At 42.7% G+C, this 24,167-nt stretch overlaps 4 protein-coding genes across 4 annotated transcripts; 3 read left to right on the forward strand and 1 right to left on the reverse strand.

The window, feature by feature from the left end:
• Positions 1 to 1,115: 1,115 nt before the first annotated feature.
• LOC136426619 (cytochrome P450 2J6-like) lies at positions 1,116 to 4,685 on the forward strand. The gene is made up of 4 exons (XM_066415296.1): positions 1,116 to 1,269; positions 2,475 to 2,617; positions 3,357 to 3,555; positions 4,387 to 4,685. The coding sequence occupies exons 1-4, from the start codon at positions 1,116 to 1,118 to the stop codon at positions 4,683 to 4,685; spliced, it is 795 nt and encodes a 264-aa protein (XP_066271393.1).
• Positions 4,686 to 5,726: 1,041 nt separating this feature from the next.
• On the forward strand, positions 5,727 to 10,032 carry LOC136427297 (cytochrome P450 2D14-like). Its single transcript, XM_066416108.1, has 3 exons — positions 5,727 to 6,028; positions 7,882 to 8,017; positions 9,131 to 10,032. The coding sequence occupies exons 1-3, from the start codon at positions 5,927 to 5,929 to the stop codon at positions 9,310 to 9,312; spliced, it is 420 nt and encodes a 139-aa protein (XP_066272205.1). The 5' UTR covers positions 5,727 to 5,926; the 3' UTR covers positions 9,313 to 10,032.
• A 1,298-nt stretch (positions 10,033 to 11,330) lies between these two features.
• On the forward strand, positions 11,331 to 14,107 carry LOC136426620 (cytochrome P450 2D6-like). Its single transcript, XM_066415297.1, has 4 exons — positions 11,331 to 11,360; positions 12,005 to 12,061; positions 12,190 to 12,325; positions 13,929 to 14,107. Exons 1-4 carry the CDS (start codon positions 11,331 to 11,333, stop codon positions 14,105 to 14,107), a joined length of 402 nt encoding a protein of 133 aa, XP_066271394.1.
• Positions 14,108 to 15,103: 996 nt separating this feature from the next.
• Positions 15,104 to 23,840, reverse strand: LOC136426621 (cytochrome P450 2U1-like). Its single transcript, XM_066415298.1, has 6 exons — positions 23,790 to 23,840; positions 21,102 to 21,300; positions 20,115 to 20,401; positions 18,227 to 18,415; positions 17,384 to 17,519; positions 15,104 to 16,258 (listed from the first exon to the last, which is right to left on the reverse strand). The coding sequence occupies exons 1-6, from the start codon at positions 23,838 to 23,840 to the stop codon at positions 16,077 to 16,079; spliced, it is 1,044 nt and encodes a 347-aa protein (XP_066271395.1). The 3' UTR covers positions 15,104 to 16,076.
• Positions 23,841 to 24,167: the final 327 nt, after the last annotated feature.

The following is a 24,167-nucleotide window of genomic DNA, read 5'->3' on the forward strand; positions in this document are numbered from 1 at the left end:
GTGTGACTCTTGTGTGCGTCTCTATACAACGTGTGACTGTACACTAGTTAGCTAGTATTTTCTACAGTTACCGAGGCGAAAACAAGACGAAAGTTTACTATTTCGGGGGTAAAATGTTGCCACAATGGTGATACGTTATATCAAAGGGAACTTTAAAATGTACCTAATTTGGTGGCGCTGCGAGGGTGTTAGATTACCCTTCTAGATTGCCGAGAGGGGAGTTATGTCACGGAAGGGAGTTTGCTACGGTAGCGAGTTTGGCCTTCTCCACACATACATTCACGTCCCCAGGATACTACCGTCCTCCCAGCATGCTTCGCGCACCAAAAATACGCTCTCTGTCCCAGGGCTGTCTTTGCGAACAAACCGCTATAGTAGCCCTCATGCGGTCAAAAAGTGAATTGCATAAAAGACTCGCACTCGCATATTCAGTGGAACAAGTCAATTTATTACGACGCTGTGAAGGAGCGTGGGGTTTCCGTAATATCCAAGCAGATTTACCGGTGCCATGACAGTTGTCCAAAAAATACAAAAAGCTACCGGAATTTTTTTTCCCCCTATTATGTCACCGGTATCCCTACGGAAAGCCTAATCTCCAAGACGATTTTGAGTGTCATAACAGTGGCAAAAAAAAGAAATCCAAACCGCCACCGGGATCATTTGTTTTGCCCCGGCTGTCATTGGAGATTAGGCTTTCCTAGCACGTCACCGTAACGTACTGCGCCTGCGCGAAACGCTTCTATGTAATGTGCATAGGGATTCAGAAAAACGTACCATATAAGGTCGGAAAAAATATCTTATGCAACAGGAATAATTATGATGCACCGTTTACCAAACACCCAAAAGAAAACAACAGAAAAGCCGGGTTTCTGTTGGATGTTTGGTAAACGTGGCATCGTAAGTTTTCCCGTTGCATAACTGAATATCTTTTCCGACACAACATTTGGAAGCTATAGACGGAATATTATCCTTATATATGCGAACGCGACCTTATATGGTACGTTTTTCTGAATCCATATGCACATTACATAGAAGTGTTTCGCGCAGGCGCAGTACGTTCCGGTGACGTGCTGTTTCACACGCGGCTTATTACACTGTTTTACTAGGCCCCCACAATGGCGGATGTCTTCACGTTTCCAGAAGGTTTCCCGTTCACACTCCTGGACGTACCTACCCTACTCGTATTTGCTGTCACCTTCCTGATATCTGTGTGGTTTCTTAATTTCAAGAGGCCCGGAAACCTAAACCTGCCTCCATCGGTGCCCGGAGGTTGGCCCCTGCTACACCACCTGCCAACAATGCTTGGGGCGAATTTTCGTCTCCAGTTTGAAAAGTGGGCCAAAGAGCTTGGTGACGTTTACCATGTCAAGTTTTTTGGTAGTGAAAAAACGGTTGTGAGTGGATACACGGCTCTCAAGGAACTGATGGAGAATGATGCGTTCTCTACACGGTTGAATGACAATTTGTCCGTTGTAACCGGACTTCATCAACCTGAGGGTAGGTGTTGTATTATAGTAGGTGTTGTATGATTCTATCGGTGTGGTCCTCACTCGTTAAAGGCACAGAAATCCCAGAGGAGAGTGTTCTGGTTCGGCTAATAATATATTTGTCAATCTTTCTGTCCAAACCCATACTTAAGACTTGAAGAAAATGGCGCTCACAAATGGCGCTCTTATAAAATCTAATAACAATGTTTGTAACGTGAATCAAGAAGTGTCTGCTAGTGAACACGATAAGTCGAGAACGCCTAGATAGGTTGTTTACATATTTGGTATGTTGGTAGATATGTGCAAAATGATTTGCATAATTAACGAGGAAAGTTGAAAAATCTCTTGTATTGCATCATCAGTCTGTATAAAAGCTGGCACCTGTCATGTGGTACAGTCGGGGAGATATTCCCATGGGTCCATGGATTATTCCCAGGGGCATTACTGGTAGTGGTGAAAACACACTGAAAACGCCTCAGATGTAATCTCCAAGCAGATCTCCACCGTGCTAAAATCATACAAACTAGCCAGATAAGCTCCAGTCAGCCAGAGAAGTTGTCAGGCACCGTCGGGTTGCAAAAGAAAAAAAAAACTCATTCTGCCAGTTGGATACGGTCTTTGCAACCGTTGGGTCTGCTTGGAGACTACCTCAGATGGCCTGAGGCTTGTAGCCAGTTTGACTATTGTAACATGTTTGACTACAGCGGTGGGAACTCAAAGGTAGAGACATAACCTGGGGTGGAACATGCATGCATTGATGGAAGTAAGAGCTAAATAAGTTGAATCTTCACTTCTATGTATGGACCCTCACCACCAGCAGTATTGAGGCAGACGAATTAGAAGCTGTAATTTTGTCGTAGCAGAATGACTCGAGTTGTATTCGTGATGTAAAGATTTTATTTTAGCCAACAAGGAAAACAGCAAATTTGTTTGTCATTCAGAACTTTAGGAGTAATTAACACATGATGGCTTGCTTTCCTTGACTAGACATCGTCTTGGCTCCTTACGGAAACGTCTTCAAGGAACGACGAAGGTTTGCAACCAGTGTCTTAAGGCGACTGGGAGTGAAGATATGCCGAGGGAGCATACAAGATCAGATTCAAGAGGAGGCGAGTTCTATTTGTGTCAAGGTATGGGAGCTTACTTTATCTTAGAAGAAACAAATCCACACTACAAAATATTATTTTACTGGCAAACTTCGTTCAGTGTATCTACCGAAATACATCACCGAAATACACATGAAGATAGGTGAAATCTACCGAAATACAGGATGATTTGATGACGTAAAAGTCATACTGTGTTTCGGTAGACTTCATTCATCTCCATTGGTTTTTCGTGTATTTCAAATGTGGTTTTTGTGCATTTCGTGTATTTCGCTAAATACACGGACCGTAGCCTGAATTCAATCAAGCCTCTTGTGACAGCTGGAGTTTGCGTTATACAGACTACACGGACCGGTACTTACATCCAGTGTCAGTTGTAACAAGAGCCATGACGAGCAACTAAAACAAGCTGCTAGGGAGCCCAAACCTACATCACGTCTTCATTACATCACAAGCTATGTGCCACCCAAAAATCAAGACCATAGCACGTCCAGGTCAAAAGATACAAAAAAGGAAGTTCTGCTGCAGTACCAAGGTCACATACCAGGGGGCCCAAAACCTACCTTCAATTTCGGCTTCACAACACCTGCCCACATATCAAATATCATTGTAATCTAACAAGAGGTTCTTGAGTTGTGCTGACCACAGTAGTGCGGAAACACAAACACACACACACACACACACAGACACACACACAGACAGACACATCCAAAACTATATTTCAATTTTTCATGGAGATAATCAACAACTCCTTCCTGTCCGAAAGGTCTCCGGATACAATAAACAGCCGTTTGACGTCTCCGCCGACCTCTTAACAGCTTCGGGGAACATCCTCTGCGCCCTAGTCTTAGGAAAACGGTTCGACCACGGAGATACCAGATTCCAGCATCTGCAGACGACATTGAAGAACCTTGGAGCTGAGATTGTGAACTGGAGGAGTCCTTTTATCACTTACATTCCTATAGGCGAGTATGCAATTGACTGTACAATGCTAATTGATATTTTGTTAAATATACTGAAGAATAGAGATTGCTGCCAATATGCCAAAATTGTTACTCAAGCAACGGTCAGACGTTTCAAACAGTCAGACGTTTCAAACAACATCCGCTATCTTTCATCAGTGACTAAGGAAATATCTGGCACTGATGAAAGATAGCGGATGCTATCTGAAACGTCTGACTGTTTAAATGTATCCAGTTGCTTGAGTAACTATTTGGCGTATTGCTGCGAACTTTTATCATGTATTCAACTTAAGTACTTAGATAAAAGCAGTTGCTGACCACCCTCCTAAAAGCAGGACCCCTATCGCTCGATTCGTCGTTGGCTCGCTCGCGTAGGGGCCCTGCTCTTTAGCCCCGGTAGACACGGTTCTGGCGCCGTCGCCACCAAAACAGTTTCAGCCAATCAGAGGGTTTGCTAAACCTCATCGCGAGCAAAATCGCAACTGACGTTGGGAAGCTATCAACCAATCGGGTTACGTCTCTCATCATATACTTAAGGTTCAGAACAAATTAACCGCCAAATTGTGCTAAATAAGGATAGCTCATTGATTATTCATGAGCAACTGTTAGTAACGTCGCCAGAACCGTGTCTACCGGGGCAAAAGAGCAGGGCCCCTACGCGAGCGAGCCAACCATTAATCGAGCGATAGGGGTCCTACTTTTAGGAGGGTGTTGCTGACAAGCCGTACACGTAAGACTCCACCTCTTGTTGATGTGTACGCTGGAACCGGGTTCAGAGGCAAACTTTGATGTCATCAGTTGTCCCATCTTAGAACTGTTCATTCTGCAACACAGTTCAAGATCCAGCCGCTACACTACGCATCCATTCCAATGAAGTACGGCAGTTCATCCGAGAAGAAATAGATCTACACCGTCTGAACCTTGACCCGGAGAATCCCCGAGACTTCATAGACTACTGTCTGCTCCAACTGGACCAGCAGGATGGCGGCGGCGCATGGCTGAAGGAAGACAACGTGGTGTACATTGTCCAGGACCTCTTCATAGCAGGAATAGACACCACGGCCGCCACACTGACATGGGCCATGCTCTACATGATCCTCTACCCGGGGGTACAGCAGAAGGTTAGTAGCTAGTAAAGCCCCCCCTCTCACTGGAGCGTGCAGCATCGCTGCGGCCGATCGAACTGACAAAGCACTCAACGAATTTCATAGACAAAAAACGAATCTTTTTCAGCTTTCTGTGTTTTGTTGTCTTTTGGTCATACTTGTAGGTTTTGAATGATATTGCCATTATAAATTCAAGGCTAACAGAAATCCAGTTTAGGACACAGCGACGCCGCCAGCGTGCCGCGGGTTCAGTGAGAGGGGGGCTTGAGAGAGGATTAGTTTATGGTTTATTACTCAATTCAGTAAATGTACATCAAGACATAAATTATACATTTCTTAGTTCATCAGATGGTTATTGCAACAAAATAACTCAATACGGCACCATTTTGCGAATTTCACTAGCAAATATGATCATGAAACTATATATAGCTAGCTATAAACGTCATAAAAACTCACAAAAACGGACATACGGATATACAAATATTGACTTCGTGTCTACTAAGATCACAAAACCAACTTTTTAATGCCGAATGCGAGACAGTTTGTTATCCACTGCCTTCAAAGTCGAAGTCAGACCCCACAACAATAAACGCAATACCTAATATTCTTTTATAGTAGATGATACATTACTATTATATGATGGCATTTACTCCATTACATTACCTTTACTTTGGCAATGTTGGTGCGATAGGCTTGCAGGCATGATATTAGTACCGGTACTGTGTAAGAAATGATTAGGTACACAAAATTCTGGATCATGAAGTACCGGTACTGTACCGATATAAACTTACACCAAGTATGTGCTTATTTTGTGACTGATCCCCTGACCTCATGGCCTCATGCAACACCAAACGTGACCAAAGTGACACCTGGGAACAGTATAACTAATATGCAACAGATCATTCAGGCAGGCCGGGAGTTTTGATAGCAAGGCCACGGGAGTTTGGAGGTAGTAAACCTAGTTATGTTCTTTGAATAAAGATAGCACATTGAAAACAGTTTATTTGTGTTTCTGTCATTAATGAAGAAGTTTAGAGGAACACTTGTTAATTTTTCAAATTGTTCAGGTGCAGGTCCGGACCTAAACCTCTGTACCGGTTGGTACCTGTACCTGATGTTACGTTTAGGTACGCAGCACTACTCTATATGTATTTGTTTATTTGCATTTTCGTATCTACCAGGTCCAGGCTGAACTTGACTGTGTGCTTGGCGCCACCAAACCGAGTCTGGGACACAGAGAACAGCTTCCCTACACCACCGCCACCATCATGGAGGCCCAGCGGATCCGCCAAATTTCACCAATGATGCTCATGCGCCAGTCTGATGAGTCAACCCGCCTCCGTGGTTTCGACATTGCGAAGGGAACCCAGGTAATAATTGTTATGCTTTGGTCACAATTAGAAAAAGGGGCCCCACCGGGTAGTTTAAGGTGTTTTTTTTTCATTTTCGTGCTTGATCCCCTACGTAGCCCCCTTGGGACACCCTGTGGCTATCGGGCTATTGTGAGCCACGGCCGGGCCCCGGGTTGACTTTTACTCGGACTTAAAATCAACCCGGGACCCGGTAACAGATAAACGCCGTGAGCTAACCGTGCGAACACCGAGAGAGGCATCACTTGGTACCCGGCAGTCCATCGGGGCAAATTTGTTGCTAAGGGGCCCGGCCGGGACTATACAGTGTAGATACACCCCCTGCGGGCACCGGTGCAAATGTGACCGTAGTATTACTCATTAAATTGAATTGCAAACTGATTTCTAAACTGATTTATGAGTAAGTGACAGTCTCAACAATAGATTTATGACACAGAGTTTGAAAATGGTACATCACTTATATGCCGTATGTAAATAAGCCAGCTGGCTATTCAATGTTCAACCCAACCGTCACTTCAGATTAGATATCTTTGTTTCGCTAACATTTCTTCAGCCCAGTCTTTATCTGCTAAGTTAACCTCTTTTCCTCCCTATCAATTGACAAAAATACTATAAATTAACAGCCACAGTAAGTTATTAATATGTCGATAAAGACGTCACCCTTGCTTAACAAAAACTAGAGTTCCACGACCTCATACCTTCGCCAAATGATTTTAACCTTTATGACTGACATATTAGGCGTGTATCTCATCAATTCTAAATCATACCAGTTGATTGTCTTAAAATACAACATGTCCAAAGTATGAGCTTAACAAATTATGAGCTAAACAAAGAAGGTTATGCTAATATTTATCATCAATGATTCAAATGAGGCCCTTATTAGCCTAATTTGATTCAACGATGTTCACATTCACATAACTTCCCGATGCCATAAATTATTAAATGTATGAAATTGCCGTCATTTGCCAGTGTGAAACTATAGAGGTTTCTCATTAAGTATGCAGATTAGGCCCACATTTGCATATGTTCTATCTATCAACATTCCTCTCTTCCTCAGTTACAATTTGAACAGTCATAGCATGGAACAAAGCGGATTTTTGAAGGTGCCTCATTAATTATGCAAATTAGAATCTGATTTGCATAATTATCGTCCAATCATACTAAGCATCACACAAGCTATCTACATACCAAAAATCATGACCATCCATCAAGGCCATCTTGTTATAGTATTTTCTCATTAATTATGCAAATGAGGTCTTCATTTGCATAGTTCATATCAATCAATATTTCTGTCTTCCTCAGTAACATACATCACATGTTTCAGAGTCCTATCATGGAATTTGGCGGATGTTTAAACTTTCCTCATTAAATATGCGAATTAGGTACTGATTTGTATAATAAGTATCTAATCATGTACAACTTCACTCAAGCTATCTACTTACCAAAAATCATTACCATGCATCAAGCCCTTCTGGAGTTATTCCCTTTCAAAGTCAGACACAAAACCTGCTCCTGCAGTTCCAAAAAAGCCGTTAGGGGGCACAAACCCACACAACTTACTCTCTGTCCAAAGATCTATCTACCACTCAAAAATAAGTTTCATAGCATGTCCAGAACACGAGATATCAAAACAGAAAGTTCTGCTGCAGTAACGTAAGAAGCCGCTAGGAGGCACAAAATCTAATCGTTTTCAGGTCTCATCAGAACCTACCAACATACCAAATACCAAGACAATCCATCAAGGCATTCTCGAGTTATTCTGTGCCACTACAGACAAACAAACAAACAAACGCTACCCTCTGCATAACCTTCTCGGCGAAGGTAATGATGACACTTTTTTCTAACCATATAAGCTGATGCTGAACCTGAGGTCCGTCCACATGGATCCTGTAGCCTGGCCCAACCCGGAAGTGTTCGACCCCAGCCGGTTCCTAGATGCGGACGGCAAGGTTGTGAACAACCCACCGTCCTTCTTACCGTTCGCTGCAGGTGCGTTTCACCATGTTTCTCTTAATAAGCCCCCCTCTCACGGCACGCTGTCGGCGTCGCTGCGTCCTAAACTGGATTTGTGTTACCCTTGATTTTATCATGGGAATATCATTCAAAACGTACAAGTATGACCAAAGAGACAACAAAACACACAAAGCTTAAAAAGATTCCTTTTTGTCGATGAAAGTTTTTGAGTGCTTTGTCCATTCGGTCGACGCCGCCAGCGTGCCGCGGGTACAGTGAGAGGGGTCTTAACCAAGTAACAACTACGCATATGTTGGTGTGGGTCAACACTTTTTTTGCAGGCCCCTTCGGCTATCTTACGATTACGTCATAAAACAGTGACAGTCTACTGAAACCAGCTCAGGGGTGCACCCGGGGCAGACACCACCTCAAATTTCAAACTATCAACGCCAGAACAGATAACGTTACATACAAATATTCATAGTTCCCCCCGTACCATTCCCCAGTTGGAACGCCCTACCTGGCACGGTTGTGACGGCTCCCACCAGTGAGTCTTACCATGCCAGGCTGGAGGCCTGCCAGCCTTAGCCTGGGACCTCCCCACCCCCTACTTTGCCCCTTGCGGGGTCATCTGGGGGTATTTGAAGTTGAAGTCATGCCCCCACAAAATCCGAAAACTGCATCCCCCGCCCCTTCTTCGCTGTCATTACAACAAATGTTGAGCCATCACAGTACAAAAACTGTCACAAGAATTCGAAGCTACACCGGACTTTGAAAGGATTACTTCACCCAGGCCTCGAAATTAACTTTTCCCCTTACTGTCCCGAAAGTGGATTTCAACTGTCCCGAAAGTGTCCCGAAGTGTCCCAACCTGCGCCAAAGATGTGAACTTAGTGGGGGGTCCCAAGGTTTCAGAGGTTCATGTTTAGCTTAGAACATATACTCAAGTCTGGACCTGAACCCAAGCCTGGCATGTATGTGTTAGAAATATTTTTTCTGTTACATAACAGTAGTTCACTGGCGAACCAACTCCTCGGGCATATTATCTGTCTATACGGACAATTTCTACTCTTTCAAGCTACCTCTGGAGCCTGGCAGAGGCAAGGAGGTTACCTTGGTAGAGATTTATTCTTTTTTTTTGTAATTCAGGCCGTAGGAATTGCTTAGGTGAGCAGCTGGCAAAGATGGAACTCTTCCTTCTGTTCTCGACTATCATGCAGCACTTCACACTGAAGGTGCCAGAGGGCGCCCCTACACCATCCACCCAAGGGATCTTCGAGTCACTAAGCATGACGCCCGCACCTTTCCAACTTTGTGCCGTTTCTCGCTGATATGTAATTACTGGTTTGCGTAGCAAAACCTTTGTTGGATCCGTTGGCATGTGTGGTGGCCGCCATGTTGAATTTTTGACGTCGCTGGGTAGCCATACCATTTCATTAGGAGGGGTGTTTTTTGGGGGTCGCTAGCGTTCTCTCTATTTTTAGCAAATCGACGCACAACTATCACACATTCAACTCAAATAAAAAGAAAATTCAATACTAATTCATATTCATAAAAACACCCCGTAATCTCTAAACTAACATAGCGAACCTGAAGTATATGTAGCACAAATACTTAATTCTATTAGAAAATGAGTAAACAAATCATTACTCCTAGATCGTGTCACAAATGTGAAACATCTTCCAATGTGCTTTTGTGAAGATTAGTCATCCAGGAATTAAAGATAATACCTTTAATTCAATCTATACACATAGATTACAATATTGAGAAATACCATGTGTTTCAGATGTCAATCCGGTACTTTCCCTCATTTTCTTTGACTGAAGAAAGACGACAACTGAAACGTCTGGTATTTCTCAACAGAAAGCACCATTGATAAATATGTTAGTTCTTCTTAGTATTGTTTTATCTTCTTACTTTCACAGAAGTTGTAATAATATTGGCACGAGGATAGAGGTTATACCACGTATAATAATAATGATAATATTGATGATGATACTGATGATAATGATGATGATAATGATGATAATTATAATAATGATGATAATAATAATAATAATAATGATGATGGTGATAATGATAATAATAATAATAATAATTATGATGATGATGATGATGATGATGATGATGATGATGATGATGATGATGATGATGATGATGATGATGATGATGATGATGATGATGATGATGATGATGATGATGATGATGATGATGATGATGATAATGATAATATAAGTTTGTCTATATCATTTAGGTGTATGAAGTAGGGGAACATGTAGGTTGTATGAGTCTATAAAGCTCAGTTCTCTCTCTGTCGTATAATTTACATTCTATTAAAAAATGGTGTTCATAAGGGCTTCCTTGGAAATCAGTTACATCAATTTGTTAACTGAAGGGACCACCCTAAAGATTAATAGATAAATAAATACATGTTCTATTCTATCTAGATTACAGTATTGACAGATACGTTGTTAATTTCATTAGAACTACTTGCGCCTTGCGGCCAGTGGAACGAAACCGCATTTTAGCGAAGTACATGTACAGTACTATCTTATATGTTGTTGTGTCTATTTATTAGTTATTTTGGTCAATATTACGGTACATTGTGACACTGAATATTGAGTGAGTGAGTGAGTGAGTGAGTGAGTGAGTGAGTGAGTGAGTGAGTGAGTGAGTGAGTGAGTGAGTGAGTGAGTGAGTGAGTGAGTGACACTGGCAACACTTAATTCAAAACTAGGCTATGAATATTGACACAAAGGGACCTCCGTCGTGACCTTTTTGGCACTTTATTCATGTTACTAGTCTGGTATCACAGGTTTGCGGTTGGTTAAGTTAAAAGTTAAAATCCTCCCACACATTATTGATGTATAGGGCGGTGCCCATCTCCGTTTCATAGCCCTGGGCCACACTGTGGTGCAATCACTGCAGCAGGGGGCTAGTCCATTGGCAGTGTTTAACTTCCATACTGTTTCATAAGTATGTACCATCTTTATAAAGTCTTTGGTATGGCTCAATGCGCCTCTTGTCCAGAGTTGTCCTACCTGGGGCTTGAACCCCATTCCTTCTGGTCCAAGTAATTTGAACCAGATGTGGTGAGAGACAGAAGCGCAGACCACTACACCACAGGGACACCCCCTGCGGTTGGTTAAAAAGTGAAGTAAATATCATCAGTGACAGAAGGAAATAAGTTGTGTTTTGAGAGGTGTTTTGCCGGCGTTTGTTACTCCACAAACTCACCCTTCAACGACTTCCACTTAGAGAATGTCGACGTAACTACTAAAGACCCCGAAGGTTACATGGTTTGTTGCATGATATGAAACTAACGCGGCATCGCACAGAACTGGAACGGATGCGGCTTCAAGATCAGGCCAAAGACGCCGTCAGTATTTGGAGGAGGAGCGCCCTCTGGCGTCCTGAATGTGAAGGACTGCAGCAGGGTCGAGAAGAACAGGAAAAGTTCCATCCTGGCCAGCTGCTCACCAAAACACACGCGTCGGCCTGGACATAACGAATGCCGAGTAGTAAAACCAGCCAACCGTAGAATAGAATATGTTTCATCAATGCTCTGATCACATACATATAGAAAACAACACGGTGTATTCCGTATCGCCCCAGGTACCGGCCCGACTGCGGATCGTATCTCGTGTTGTATTTTATTTATGTCATACCCACCCCAAAAAAAAAACATATTTCTATGCGGAATGCGCCAGAAGTTGGGAGAGTTTTGTGTCCTCGAACCAAAAAATGTAACAACATCAATTCTAACCTTTGGTATTCAAATTTTCGACTGCGGCGCAATCGGCGCACTTGAAATAGTTACATTCTAAATATTCTATGGAAGCCCGTGTGATACAAGTAGAAACCCGTGTGATACGGAAAATTATCACACCATGCGGAACACCCGTATCGAAGGTTTTTGTGGTCCGTGTATGACATAAGTTCAATAACAGCATCTGTAAGTCTGATAATTACCTCCTGAAAAAGGCATGAAGGACTCAGGCTTGTTGTCCCCTCCGCGTCCAGAAACCTTTCGGGGTCAAACCGGTCCGGATCAGGCCAGTAGGCGGGGTCCGTGTGGAGGTAGTGCAGGTTCATCAGCACCTAAGCCAATCAACGAGAAAATGAGGCCACAAACACAATTTCTCCGAAAAAAACAGAAATTGTGAGAAATTGTGTTTGTGGCCTCATTTTCTCTTTTGTTGGCTTAGGTGCTGATGAACCTGCACTACCTCCACACGGATCCCGCCTACTGGCCTGATCCGGACCGGTTTGACCCCGAAAGGTTTCTGGACTCGGAAGGGAACGTCATCAACAAGCCTGGGTCCTTCATGCCTTTTGGAGGAGGTAATTATCAGGATTAGAGATGTTGTTATTGACCGCAAAAACCTTCGATACGGGTGTTTCGCATCGTGTGATAATTTTCCGTATCACACGGGTTTCTACTTGTATCACAAGGGCTTCCATAGAATAATTAGAATGTTACTATTTCAAGTGCGCCGGTTGCGCCGCAGTCGAAAATTCGAATACCAGATTCGGAGGTTGGAATCAATGTTGTTACAATTTTTTTGTTCGGGGACACAAAACTCTCCCAACTTCTGGCGCATTCCGCATAGAAATATGTTTTTTTTTCGGGTGGGTATGACATAAATAAACTAGAGTTCCACGACCTCATACCTTCGCCAAATGATTTTAATCTTTATGACTGACGTATCAGGAGTGTTTCTCATCAATTATAAATCATACCAGTTGATTGTCTTAAAATATAACATGTCCAAAGTATGAGCTTAACAAATGATGAGCTCAACTAAGGAGGATATGCTAATATTTATAATCAATTATGCAAATGAGGCCCTTATTAGCATAATTTGATTCAACGATGTTCACATTCACATAACTTCCCGATGCCACAAAAAAAGTACTAAATGTATGAAATTGTCATCATTTGCCAGTGTGGAATTATAGAAGTTACTCATTAAGTATGCAAATAAGGCCCACATTTGCATATTTCTATCTATCAACATTCCTCTCTTCCTCAGTTACAATTTGAATAGTCATATCATGGAACAAAGCGGATGTTTAAAGTTGCCTCATTAGTATTGCAAATTAGGATCTGATTTGCATAATTATCGTCCAATCATACTAAGCATCACACAAGCTATCTACATACCAAAAATCATGACCATCCATAAAGGCCATCTTGTTATAGTATTTCCTCATTAATTATGCAAATGAGGTCTTCATTTGCATAGTTAATATCAATTAATATTTCTCTCTAAGTTACATATGTCACATGTTTCAGAGTCCTATGATGAAATTTGGCGGATGTAAAAACTTTCCTCATTAATTATGCAAATTAGATACTGATTTGCATAAGAAGTATCTAATCATGTACATCATCACTCAAGCTATCTACTTACCAAAAATCATTACCATCCATCAAGCCCTTCTTGAGTTATTCCCTTTCAAAGTCAGACGCAAAACCTGCTCCTGCAGTTCCAAAAAAGCCGCTAGGGGGCCCAAACCTATACCACTTACTCTCCGTCCAAAGATCTATCTACCACTCAAAAATCAGTTCCATAGCATGTCCAGAACACGAGATATCAAAACAGGAAGTTCCGCTGCAGTACCGTAAGAAGCCGCCCGGGGGCCCAAAATCTAATCGTTTTTAGGTCTCATCAAAACCTACCAACATACCAAATACTAAAACAATCCATCCAGGCATTCTTGAGTTGTCCTGGTCCACTACAGACACACACACACACACCCACAAACGCTACCCTCTGCATAACCTTCTTGGCGAAGGTAAATACAACACCAGATACGATCCGCGGTCGGGCGATACGGAATACACCGTGTTGTTTTCTATATGTATGTGATCAGAGCAATGATAAGACAAATTCTATTCTACGGTTGGCTGGTTTTACTACTCGGCATTCTTTATTTCCAGGCCGACGCGTGTGTCTTGGTGAGCAGCTGGCCAGGATGGAACTTTTCCTGTTCTTCTCGACCCTGCTGCAGTCCTTCACATTCAGGACGCCAGAGGGCGCTCCTCCTCCAAATACTGACGGCGTCTTTGGCCTGATCTTGAAGCCGCATCCGTTCCAGCTCTGTGCGATGCCGCGTTAGTTTCATATCGACCAACCATGCAACAAACGATGTAACCTTCGGGGTCTTTAATAGTTACGTCGACATTCTCTAAGTGGAAGTCGTTGAAGGGTGAGTTTGTGGAGTAACAAACGCTGGCAAAACACCTTATTTCCTTCCGTCACTGATGATATTTACTTCACCTTTTAACCAACCGCAGGGGGTGTCCCTGTGGTGTAGTGGTCTGCGCTTCTGTCTCTCACCACATCTGGTTCAAATTACTTGGACCAGAAGGAATGGGGTTCAAGCCCCAGGTAGCACACCTCTGGACAAGAGGCGCATTGAGCCATACCAAAGACTTTATAAAGATGGTACATACTTATGAAACAGTATGGAAGTTAAACACACTCCACTGCCAGTGGACTAGCCCCCTGCTGCAGTGATTTCAGCCCAGTGTGGCCCAGGGCTATGAAACGGAGATGGGCACCGCCCTATACCTCAATAATGTGTGGGAGGATTTTAACTTTTAACTTAACCAACCGCAAACCTGTGATACCAGACTAGTAACATGAATAAAGTGCCAAAAAGGTCACGACGGAGGTCCCTTTGTGTCAATATTCATAGCCTAGTTTTGAATTAAGTGTTGCCAGTGTCACTCACTCACTCACTCACTCACTCACTCACTCACTCACTCACTCACTCACTCACTCACTCACTCACTCACTCTCTCATTCACTCACTCACTCACTCTCTCACTCTCTCACTCTCTCACTCACTTACTCACTCACTCAATAATCAGTGTCACGATGTACCGTAATATTGACCAAAATAACCAATAAATGGACACAACAACATATAAGATAGTACTGTACATGTTTCGTTCCACTGACGCAAGGCACAAGTAGTTCTAATGAAATGAACAACGTATCTGTCAATACTGTAATCTAGATAGAATAGAAGATGTATTTATTTATCTAATAATCTTTAGGGTGGTCCCTTCAGTTAACAAATTGATGTAACTGATTTCCAAGGAAGCCCTTATGAACACCATTTTCTAATAGAATGTAAATTATACGACAGAGAGAGAACTGAGCTTTACAGACTCATACAACCTATGTTCTTCTACTTCATACACGTGAATAATATAGACAAAATTATATTAACATCATCATCATCATCGTCATCGTCATCATCATCATCGTCGTCGTCATCATCATCATCATCATCATCATCATCATCATCATCATCATAATTATTATTATTATCATTATCACCATCATCATTATTATTATTATTATCATCATTAGTATAATTATCATCATCATTATCATCATCATTATCATCAGTATCATCCTCAATATTATCATTATACGTGGTATAACATCTATCCTCGTACCAATATTATTACAACTTCTGTGAAAGTAAGGAGATAAAACAATACTATTAAAGAAGAACTAACATATTTATCAATGGTGCTTTCCGTTGAGAAATACCAGACGTTTCAGTTGTCGTCTTTCTTCAGTCAAAGAAAATGAGGGAAAGTACCGGATTGACATCTGAAAAACCTGGTATTTCTCAATATTGTAATCTATGTGTATAGATTGAATTAAAGGTATTATCTTTAATTCCTGGATGACTAATCTTCACAAAATCACATTGGAAGATGTTCCACATTTGTGACACGATCTAGGAGTAATGATTTGTTTACCCATTTTCTAATAGAATTAAGTATTTGTGCTACATATACTTCAGGTTTGCTATGTTAGTTTAGCGATTACGGGGGTTTTTTATGAATATGAATTGGTATTGAATTTTCTTTTTATTTGAGTTGAATGTGTGATAGTTGTGTGCCGATTTGTTAAAAATAGAGAGAACGCTAGCGACCCCCAAAAAACACCCCTCCTAATGAAATGGTATGGCTACCCAGCGACGTCAGAAATTCAAGATGGCGGCCACCACACATGCCAACGGATCCAACAAAGGTTTTGCTACGCAAACCAGTAATTACATATCAGCGAGAAACGGCACAAAGTTGGAAAGGTGCGGGCGTCATGCTTAGTGACTCGAAGATCCCTTGGGTGGATGGTGTAGGGGCGCCCTCTGGCACCTTCAATGTGAAGTGCTGCATGATAGTCGAGAACAGAAGGAAGAGTTCCATCTTTGCCAGCTGCTCACCTAAGCAATTCCTACGGCCTGAATTACAAAAAAAAGAATAAATCTCTACCAAGGTAACCTCCTTGCCTCTGCCAGGCTCCAGAGGTAGCTTGAAAGAGTAGAAATTGTCCGTATAAACAGATAATATGCCCGAGGAGTTGGTTCGCCGGTGAACTACTGTTATGTAACTGAAAAAATATTTCTAACACATATATGCCAGACTTGGGTTCAGGTCCAGACTTGAGTATATGTTCTAAGCTGAACATGAACCTCTGAAACCTTGGGACCCCCCACTAAGTTCACATCTTTGGCGCAGGTTGGGACACTTCGGGACACTTTCGGGGCAGTTGAAATCCACTGTCGGGACAATGTTGGGACAGTAGGGGGAAAAGTTAATTTCGAGGCCTGGGTGAAGTAATCCTTTCAAAGTCCGGTGTAGCTTCGAATTCTTGTGACAGTTTTTGTACTGTGATGGCTCAACATTTGTTGTAATGACAGCGAAGAAGGGGCGGGGGATGCAGTTTTCGGATTTTGTGGGGAAATGACTTCAACTTCAAATACCCCCAGATGACCCCGCAAGGGGCAAAGTAGGGGGGGAGGTCCCAGGCTAAGGCGGGCAGGCCTCCAGCCTGGCACGGTAAGAGTCACCGGGGGAGCCGTCGCAACCGTGCCAGGCAGGGTATTCCACTGGGGAATGGTACGGGGGAAATATGAATATTTGTATGTATCTGTTCTGGCGTTGATAGTTTGAAATTTGAGGTGGTGACACCCCCGGGTGCACCCCTGAGCTGGTTTCAGTAGACTGTCACTGTTTTATAACGTAATCGTAAGACAGCCGAAGGGGCCTGCAAAAAAGTGTTGACCCACACTTGACCAAGAACCAACATATGCGTAGTTGTTACTTGGTAAAGACCCCTCTCACTGGACCCGCGGCACGCTGGCAGCGATCGAATGGACAAAGCACTCAAAAACTTTCATCGACAAAAAGGAATCTTTTTAAGCTTTGTGTGTTTTGTTGTCTCTTTGGTCATACTTGTACGTTTTGAATGATATTCCCATTATAAAATCAAGGGTAAAACAAATTCAGTTTAGGACGCAGCGATGCCGCCAGCGTGCCGTGAGTCCAGTGAGAGGGCGGCTTAAGAGAGACATGGTGAAACGCACCTGCAGCGAACGGTAAGAACGACGGTGGGTTGTTCACAACCTTGCCGTCCGCATCTAGGAACCGGCTGGGGTCGAACACTTCCGGGTTGGGCCAGGCGACAGGGTCCATGTGGACGGACCTCAGGTTCAGTATCAGCTTATATGGTTGGAAAAAAAATGAGTCATCATTTTTGGTAAGCAAGGGTGACGTCTTTATGGACATATCAATAACTTACTGTGGCTGTTAATTTATAGTATTATTGTCAATTGATAGGGAGGAAAAGAGGTTAACTTAGCAGATAAAGACTGGGCTGAGGAAATGTTAGCGAAACAAAGATATCTTATCTGAATTGACGGTTGGGTTGAACATTGAATGGCCAGCTGGTTTATTTACATACGGCATATAAGTGATGTACCATTTTCAAACTCTGTGTCATAAATCTATTGTTGAGACTGTCACTTACTCATAAATCAGTTTAGAAATCAGTTTGCAATTAAATTTAATGAGTAATACTACGGTCACATTTGCACCGGTGCCCGCAGGGGGTGTATCTACACTGTATAGTCCCGGCCGGGCCCCGTAGCAACAAATTTGCCCCGATAGACTGCCGGGTACCAGGTGATGCCTCTCTCCATGTTCGCACGGTTAGCTCACGGCATTTATTTGTTACCAGGTCCCGGGTGGATTTTAAGTCCAAGTAAAAGTCAACCCGGGGCCCGGCCGTGGCCCACAATAGCCACAGGGTGTCCCAAGGGGGCTACGTAGGGGATCAAGCACGAAAGTGAAAAAAAACAACCTTAAAGTACCCGGTGGGGCCCCTTTTTCCAATTGTGACCAAAGCATAACAATGATTACATAATTACATGGGTTCCCTTCGCAATGTCGAAACCACGGAGGCGGGTAGACTCATCAGCCTGGCGCATAAACATCATTGGTGAAATTTGTCGGATCCGCTGGGCCTCCATGATGGTGGCGGTGGTGTAGGGAAGCTGTTCTCTGTGTGCCAGACTCGGTTTGGTGGCGCCAAGCACACAGTCAAGTTCAGCCTGGACCTGGTAGATACGAAAATACAAATAAAAAAATACATATAGAGTAGTGCTGCGTACCTAAACGTAACAGGTACACCCTGTACCTGTATCAGGTACAGGTACCAACCGGTACAGAGGTTTAGGTCCGGACCTGCACCTGAACAATTTGAAAAATTAACAAGTGTTCCTCTAAACTTCTTCAATCATGACAGAAACACAAATAAACTGTTTTCAACGTGTCAGTATCTTTATTCAAAGAACATAACTAGGTTTACTACCTCCAAACTCCCGTGGCCTTGCTATCAAAACTCCCAGCCTGCCTGAATGATATGTTGCATATTAGTTATGCTGTTCCCAGGTGTCGCTTTGGTCACGTTTGGTGTTGCATGAGGCCATAAGGTCAGGAGATCAGTCACAAAATAAGCACATACTTGGTGTAAATTTATATCGGTACAGTACCAGTATTTCCGGTATTTTGAACCTGTACCTAATCATTTTTTACGGTACAGTACCGGTACACAGTATCGGTACGCAGCACTAATTTGCAAGATCATGCCTGCAAGCCTATCGCACCAACATTGCCAAAGTAAAGGTAATGTAATGGAGTAAATACCATCATATAATGATAATGTATCATCTACTATGAAAGAATATAAGGTATTACGTTTATTGTTGTGGGGTCCGACTTCTACTTTGAAGGCAGTGGATAACAAACTGTCTCACATTCGGCATTAAAAAGTTGGTTTTGTGATTTTAGTAGACACGAAGTCAATATTTGTATATCCGTATGTCCATTTTTGTGAGTTTTTATGACGATTATAGCTAGCTACATATATAGTTTCATGATCATATCATGTACACAGTGAAATTCGCAAAATGGTGACGTACTGAGCTATTTTGCTGCAATAACCGTCTGATAAATTAAGAAATGTATAATTTATGTCTTGATGTACATTTACTGAATAAAGTAAAAAAAACATTAACTAATTCTCTCTTACCACCCTCCTTTATCAGCGCTGAAACCCGCTCGGGAAATGCTCGGCAAACCCTCCCGGTCTCAGCCCTGATCTTTTGAACGGAGATTTTGGGTTCAGGCTGGAGACGTCACTGACAGTTGCTCATAAATAATTAATGTGCTAGCCTTATTTGGCACAAACAGTCGTTGGCTGCTCATGAATAATCAAGTAGCGATGTAAGGCGTAAGCTGATTGGCTGATACGTTGATGAAGGTTAGACATCCAGGTAATAAGATACGCCAAAAATAATTACTCAAGCAACTGGATAAGATTTTGAAACAGTCAGACGTTTCAGACAGTATCCACTGTCTTTCGTCAGTGACTAACGATAGGACTGAGAACACCAGGTTTTATACCAAAACTCTGAATAGATATGTTAATGAGGTAAAGACAATTTAGGATGTCTTGAAGTAGTCTTTAAAAAGAAGATTAATTCAAGACAAAGTTTATGCCAATAGTTCAATTAGCTACTGTTGTTCTAGTACAGTAACTAAATGTTGCTTGTCCGGGGGTGATTGGCTAATAGCTTACCAGCGTCCTTTGCGGCTTTGCTCAAAATGAGCGTTAGCAAACCCTCTGATTGGCTGAAAGCTGTTTGGTGGTGACGTCGCCAGAACCGTGTTCAGGGGCTCGGAAGGGCAGGGCCACTATGGGAGGTAACGAACATATCGGGTCTGCTGGGAGGATGTCTCTTACTAGCTACTAACCTTCTGCTGTACTTCCGGGTAGAGTATCATGTAGAGCATGACCCACGTCAGTGTGGCGGCCGTGGTGTCTATCCCTGCTATGAAGAGGTCCTGGACAATGTACACAACATTGTCTTCCTTCAGCCAGGTGCCGCCACCATCCTGCTGGTCCAGTTGGAGCAGACAGTAGTCTATGAAGTCTCGGGGATTCTCCGGGTCAAGGTTCAGACGGTGTAGATCTATTTCTTCTCGGATGAACTGCCGTACTTCATCGGAATAGATGCGTAGTTTCGCGGCTGGATCTTGAACTGTGTTGCAGAATAAACAGTTCTAAGATGGGACAACTGATGACATCAAAGTTTGCCTCTAAACCCGGTTCCAGCGTACACATTAATAGGAGGTGGAGTCTTACGTGTACGTAGCCTGGAAACCATACCATCGGGGGCTCCCCGATATCTATACGGCGCTGGGAGTGACCTCCGCCCGCCCAGACAGCATAGTCCGCTCGGGGTGTGTTTATGGCCTTGGATTAGATTAGGGCGGAACTCTCTATGGCAGCTTAAGTAGAAAGGCTGCAAAATTCTACATGGCAGCTAAGTAGGCTGACAGAAACGAATCGAATAAAGCAGACTGGGCCCGGTAAAGCCGACCCCTAGAGACTGGGACCAGGCTAACGTGTACGGCTTGTCAGCAACTGATTTTATCTAAGTTGAATGCATGATATAAGTTAGATGACTACTCGCAGCAATACGCCAAAAATAGTTACTCAAGCAACTGGATACATTTAAACAGTCAGACGGTTCAGATAGCATCCGCTATCTTTCATCAGTGCCAGATATTTCCTTAGTCACTGATGAAAGATAGTGGATGTTGTTTGAAACGTCTCACTGTTTAAAACATCTATCCAGTTGCTTGAGTAACTATTTTTGGCGTATTGGCAGCAATCTCTATTCTCCAGAATATTTAACAAAATATCAATTACCATTGTACAGTCAATTGCACACTCACCTATAGGAATGTAAGTCATAAAAGGACACCTCCACTTGACAATCTCAGCTCCAAGGTTCTTCAATGTCGTCTGCAGATGCTGGAATCTGGTATCTCCGTGGTCGAACCGTTTTCCTAAAACCAGGGCGCAGAGGATGTTCCCCGAAGCTGTTAAGAGGTCGGCGGAGACGTCAAACGGCTGCTCATTGTATCCGGAGACCTTTCGGACAGAAAGGAGTTGTTAATTTTAGTTGCTTGGCATGGCTCTTGTTACGACTGACACTGGATGTAAGGACGGGTCCGTGTATTTAGCGAAATACACGAAATGCAAGAACCACATTTGAAATACACGAAAAACTAATGGAGATGAATGAAATCTACCGAAACACAGTATGACTAATTTTACCTATGAAGTTTACTCATCAAATCATCCTGTATTTCGGTAGATTTCACCTATCTTCATGTGTATTTCGGTGGTGTATTTCGTGTATTTCGGTAAACACACTGACCGAAGTTTTCTAGTAAAATAATCTTTTGTAGAGTGGATTTGTTTCTTCTATGATGAAACAAGCTCCAATACCTTGACACAAATAGAAGTCGCCTCCTCTTGAATCTGATCTTGTATGCTCCCTCGGCATATCTTCACCCCCAGTCGCCTTAAGATACTGGTTGCAAACCTTCGTCGTTCCTTGAAGACGTCTCCGTAAGGAGCCAAGACGATGTCTAGTCAAGGAAAGCAAGCCATCATGTGTTTATGTACTCCTAAATTTCTGAATGACAAACAAATTTGCTGTTTACCCTGTTGGCTAAAATAAAATGTTTAAAAAGACCATTTTGCGAGCATCAATGCAAAACATGAAAATCCTAAAAACATACGTTCCACTCCAGGTTCTGTCACTACCTTTGTGTTCCCACCACTGTTGTCAAACAGGCCAGGCCATTTGAGGGGTTTTCGGTGTGTTTTCACCACTACCAGTAACATCCCTGGGAATAATCCATGACCCCATGGGAATATCTCCCCGACTATACCACATATCAGGTATTAGCTGTTATAGAGACTGATGATGCAATACAACAGATTTTTAAACTTTCCTCATTAATTTTGTAAATCATCTTGAGATTTTGCACATATCTACCGACATACCAAATACGAAGACAACCCATCTAACGTAACATGACCTATTTACGTGCGGGAGTAGTTTACGTCCAGATTGGGTCATGTACACATGTCGCGGTGTATTATGCCAAAGCCTGTTCTCATGAGAAACAAAGAACGTCATAAGTATGATCCTCAGCCATTTCTCTCTATCATACAAAACATTTAAAAGGGTTTACGTCCAACGACATAACAGAATAAGCTCCTGAACCAGTAACAACAAGTTGCACGGAAGCGTCATGCATGACGCATTTCATATGTAATTCGACACCACGTATTCCATCATGTTTGTCTAAGTTACACGATAGCTAGTATCTTTTAAAAGTAGCTGACGTTAAACCTTTCTTTGATATGCAGACTATCCATGGTGATTCGAGGTTTGAAACTCTTGCCAGTTTTAGGAAGGTTTGATACAACCTAGCGACCCCGCTCAGATGATACATTTTTGTACGACATAACATCATGGCCATGCGTTTATCACGTGAACGCCACGTGCTGCCGATTTCGTGGAAATTCACAATACAAAAATTGTTTTCTTCCATCTCGTCGGGCAAGCGGACGGACAAACATAGTGACTTTACTGTCATTTGTCTGTAGACTACTTTCGACATTTACTGTGCATTTTTTTCCGGTCTATGTTCTTCAAGCATAGCGCTAGAAGGGAAAATACTGAGGTGGACGATAAAGGGTGAGCCTAGCACAATTCTACACCATATACCCCAGTATAAATATATGCTCGCACGGCGTTGAACAGGAGGAGAAAAACTTACAGACCATGCATTTTCTTGTTAGAAGAGCTGATATTTCTACCCATGGGTTAAACTTTTGGCTCTGTCCGCGTGGTTTCAGGATAAATAACGTATTTTAATAAATCGGACGTTAACTGGTCATGATACGTTAGGCGTTCTCGACTTATCGTGTACACTAACAGACACACAGAAACACGCCCGGTAAAATATAAACTTGATGAAGGTAACTATTCACTCACACGTTACAAACATTATTATCAACATCGGACCTAGATTTTCTAAAAAAATCTCTAAGAGTGCCATTTTTTCAAGTCTTAAGTATGGGTTTGGACAAATATTGAAAAAAATAAGAAAGATTGACAAATATATTATTAGCCGAACCAGAACACTCTCTGGGGTTTTCTGTGCCTTTAACTAGAGAGGACCACTCGGGGAGAATCATACAACACCTACTATAATACAACACCTACCCTCAGGTTGATGAAGTCCGGTTACAACGGACAAATTTACATTCAACCGTGTAGATAACGCATCATTCTCCATCAGTTCCTTGAGAGCCGTGTATCCACTCACAACAACAGAGATTTCATCACCAAAAATCTTGACATGGTAAACGTCACCAAGCTCTTTGGCCCACTTTTCAAGCTGGAGACGAACATCCGCCCCAAACATTGTTGGCAGGTGTTGTAGCAGGGGCCAACCTCCAGGCGCCGATGGGGGTAGGTTTAGGTTTCCGGGCCTCTTGAAATTAAGAAACCACACAGATATCAGGAAGGAGACAACAAAAACGAGTAAGGTAGATACGTCCAGGAGTGTGAACGGGAAACCTTCTGGAAACGTGAAGACATCCGCCATTGTGGGGGCCTAGTAAAACAGTGTAATAAGCCGCGTGTGAAACAGCACGTCACCGGAACATACTGCGCCTGCGCGAAACGCTTCTATGTAATGTGCATATGGATTCAGAAAAACGTACCATATAAGGTCGTGTTCGCATATATAAGGATAATATTCCGTCTATAGCTTCCAAATGTTGTGTCGGAAAAGATATTCAGTAATGCAACGGGAAAACTTACGATGCCACGTTTACCAAACATCCAACAGAAACCCGGCTTTTCTGTTGTTTTCTTTTGGGTGTTTGGTAAACGGTGCATCATAATTCTTCCTGTTGCATAAGATATTTTT

This window comes from Branchiostoma lanceolatum, chromosome 2, assembly GCF_035083965.1.
Source record: "Branchiostoma lanceolatum isolate klBraLanc5 chromosome 2, klBraLanc5.hap2, whole genome shotgun sequence".
Taxonomy (NCBI): domain Eukaryota; kingdom Metazoa; phylum Chordata; class Leptocardii; order Amphioxiformes; family Branchiostomatidae; genus Branchiostoma; species Branchiostoma lanceolatum.